At 55.1% G+C, this 3,768-nt stretch overlaps 1 protein-coding gene across 1 annotated transcript; it reads left to right on the top strand.

Moving 5' to 3' along the window:
• Nucleotides 1-453: 453 nt before the first annotated feature.
• LOC311165864 (olfactory receptor 14J1-like) lies at nucleotides 454-1,670 on the top strand (the record flags this gene model as incomplete). Its single annotated transcript, XM_084227360.1, has 1 exon — nucleotides 454-1,670. The coding sequence occupies one exon, from the start codon at nucleotides 454-456 to the stop codon at nucleotides 1,384-1,386; it is 933 nt and encodes a 310-aa protein (XP_084083486.1). The 3' UTR covers nucleotides 1,387-1,670.
• Nucleotides 1,671-3,768: the final 2,098 nt, after the last annotated feature.

Below are 3,768 nucleotides of genomic sequence, written 5' to 3'. Positions count from 1 at the left end.
TGAGGACAGTAGAAATGCTGAGAGTTTCTGACACGCACAAATAGTCAGCTGGGGAGGAGAAGAAAGGCTGTAAATAACACAAGTACATTTAAGCAGACTTTACCATTCCTGTTCACTGCCAGTGGGAGTGCAGATGCTGAGAGAGTTCTGTGTTAACAGAGTTTCAAAGTAGAACATGAGGAATGGTCCCTGTCCCCCTCTAAAGTCTGCACGGCAAGGCTGAATTATAAAAACCCTGTGTGTAGCTGCCCTGAAGCTGAAGTCCCACTCAGACAGCACCAACCAGGGATCCCCACTTGAAGCTGAAGGAAAATCTCCTAGAAAATCAAAAGGGTGTCAGAGTCTTACAGGAGAAGGGACTGTGGGAAAAGGCTTTGATTTTACTGGAGGAAGTTTCTCCCAACCTGTCACTGACTTTCCTCTATGAACAGCTCCCATGGCCAGAGATAGCATATGACCAACAACAGCTCCATCAGCCACTTCCTCCTGCTGGCATTGGCAGACACACGGCAGCTGCAGCTCCTGCACTTCTGCCTCTTGCTGGCCATCTCCCTGGCTGCCCTCCTGGGAAACGGCCTCATCATCAGCACCGTAGCCTGCAGCCACCACCTGCACACCCCCATGTACTTCTTCCTGCTCAACCTGGCCCTCAGCGACCTGGGCTCCATCTGCACCACTGTCCCCAAAGCCATGCACAATTCCCTCTGGGACACCAGGACCATCTCCTACAATGGATGTGCTGCACAGCTCTTTCTGTTTGACTTCTTCATTTCAGAAGAGGTTTCCCTCCTGACCGTCATGTGCTACGACCGCTACGTGTCCATCTGCAAACCCCTGCACTATGGGACCCTCCTGGGCAGCAGAGCTTGTGCCCACATGGCAGCAGCTGCCTGGGCCAGTGGCTTTCTCAATGCTCTGCTGCATGCCGCCAATACATTTTCCCTGCCCCTGTGCCATGGCAATGCCCTGGGCCAGTTCTTCTGTGAGGTGCCCCAGATCCTCAAGCTCTCCTGCTCACACTCAAGACACAGGGAAGTTGGGCTCATTGCTGTTAGTGCTGTTTTAGCTTTTGGTTGTTTTGTGTTCATGGTTTTCTCCTATGTGCAGATCTTCAGGGCTGTGCTGAGGATCCCCTCTGAGCAGGGACAGCACAAAGCCTTTTCCACATGCCTCCCTCACCTGGCCGTGGTCTCCCTGTTTCTCAGCACCTCATTTTTTGCTTACCTGAAACCCCCCTCCATGTCCTCCCCATCCCTGGATCTGGCCCTGTCAGTTCTGTACTCGGTGGTGCCTCCAGCCCTGAACCCCCTGATCTACAGCCTGAGGAACCAGGAGCTCAAGGCTGCAGTGAGGAGACTGACGACTGGAAAATTTCAGAAACATTGAAGTGGTTGCCAATTTCTGCATATCTCTTGTAATAAAAGTCATATTTAGTAGTTTCTGGTGTATTGGTTATTTTTTTCTTTCTTTTTTCATTTTTTCTAATATTCTCCCAAAGCAAAGGGCATTGTTTCAGCTATTTCTCACTTTGTTTCTCTCCAACTTTGCTGTGGCCCCAGACTGTGTCAATGAGGAACTGTGCTCTTGGTGGCTTTAAATGAACCAAAAGATCTCACAGCAGAGTTTTCACCAGAGGTGCCCCCTTTTCTTGCCTCCTCTGGAGCTGCAGCAGCAATGTCTGTGTGCAGAACTGGGGGCAGATCAGGGCTGGCACAGCAGCTGTGCCCAGCAGCAGCAGCACTTGGTGTTGCCAGTGCTGCTCCTGTGGCCCTCCCTGCTGTCCTGATGGCCCTGGTGTTGCTGGAGGGCCTGAGTGCTCTCGGGGCCAGGCACAGCCCTGGGGTGGCAGTGCTGGGGCTGCAGCAGGGACAGGCCATGGGCACTGCTGGGGCAGCGCTGACGCCTCAGGCCTTGGGCACTGGGGGCTCCAGGCTCCTTGTCCAGGCTCTCTCAAGAACACACAGGCCAATGCTCAGCACAGAAAAGCCCCGTGAGCAGCTCCAGGCTGGCCGTGGGCAGGCTGGGGGCAAACAGCATGGCTGGGTCTCTGCAAGGGCCCTGTGTGAGCTGGGAAGGAGCAGCAGAGGAGGGGCTGATCCATCCCCAGTGCACTGGACAGCCCAGGGCAGCGTCCCAGAGCTGCCAACAACATCCCCCCTCTGCAGCCCTGGCCTCTCCCCCAGCTCACACAGGTGCCCCATCCTTGCAGGCACAGACACAGCAGTACTGGCTCAGCAGCCCCTGTTTGCATTGCACAGAGCAGGCAGGAGCACCCCCATGCTGTTGGTGTGGGGACATGAACCTGAGGGAGCACAAATGCCATCAGCCCCTGGGGCCAGCAAGGGCTGGGAGACAGAAGGGAAACCACTCAGCTTTGTCCTGGCCTCTGCAGTCAGACAGAAAGTTTGTTCCCATCAGCTGGGAGTTTCCTGTCCCACTGCAGACGCTGTTGCTCAGAGCCAGGGCTGCCTGGCAGCCAGCCCCAAATAGCCCCGAGCATTTCCTTGGTGTCACATTTGTCTTCTGTCCTGGTGTGACAAGTGCTGCAGGAATTGTCTGCAGGCTCCTGCAGTGCCTCATGCTGCTCCCTTGCCAGAGGCACCACAGGCCAGGGGGGCACATCTGGGCTGCTGTGTCTGCCTCTGGGGCTCCCTGTTCTGGGCAATGAGGAGGGGTTGGAGAGGCTCTGCAGGACTGACAGGATGGGCTTTGGGGCTGGCAGGAGAAGCTGAGGGACCTGGGCTGCTGGAGCTTCTCAAGAGGAGGCCCAGGGCTCATCCTGCAACTGCTCCATGGGTGGTTCCAGAGAGTCACAGGATCAGCAAGGTTGGAAAAGTCCTTGGAGATCATCAAGTCCAACCTGTGCCCTGACACCACCTTGTCTCCCTGAGCCTCCTTTTCTCCAGAATAAACAACCCCAGCTCTCTCAGCTGCTCCTCACAGGACATGTGTCCCAGACCCCTCACCAGCCTTGTTGCCCTTCTCTGGACACACTCCATCCCCTCTATCTCCTTCTTAAATTGGGGCCCAGAACTGGACACAGCACTCAAGGTGTGGCCCCACCAGTGCTGAGCACAGGGGAAGAATCACTGCCCTGCTCCTGCTGGCCACACCATTCCTGATCCAGGCCAGGAGCCATTGGCCTTCTTGCTCACCTGGGCACACTGCTGCCTCATGTCCAGCCTGCTGTCCATAAGTGTCCCCAGGTCCCTTTGCCTGGCTGCTGTCCAGCCACTCTGTCCCCAGCCTGTAGCACTGCAGGGGTTGTTGTGGCCAAAGTGCAGGACCCAGCACTTGCACTTATTAAACTTCATCTTACTGGACACTTCCCATCCATCCAACCATTCCAGGTCTCTCTGCAGAGCCCTCCTACCTTCCAGCAGATGGACACAAACTCCCAGCTTACTGTCATCTGCAGATTTACTAATGAAAGACTCAACACCCTCATCCAATTTGTCAGTAAAAATATTGAACAGGACTGGCCCCAGCAAAGGGCCCTGAGGGACACCACTGGTGACTGGCTGCCAGCTGGATGCAGCAGTGTTCACCACCCCTCTCTGGGCCTGGCCATCCAGCCAGTTGCAGATGTTTTTTGATGCCCCTCGTTTTTTCACAGAATATTTTAAAACTCAAAATCTTCATGGTCACTGTGCCCCAAACAGCCTCTGACCAGCACATCTCCCTCTAGCCCTACTCTGTTTGTGAGCAGCAGGAGACAGAGCTTTCCTTGGCAGTGGGAATTGCAGGAAACCTCCCCCAAGTGCAGCT

Source organism: Fringilla coelebs, assembly GCF_963513975.1.
Source record: "Fringilla coelebs genome assembly, contig: SCAFFOLD_30, whole genome shotgun sequence".
NCBI classification, from domain to species: domain Eukaryota; kingdom Metazoa; phylum Chordata; class Aves; order Passeriformes; family Fringillidae; genus Fringilla; species Fringilla coelebs.
The sequence above is the reverse complement of the archived record's forward strand: the minus strand, read 5'-3'. Positions and strand labels throughout refer to the sequence as shown.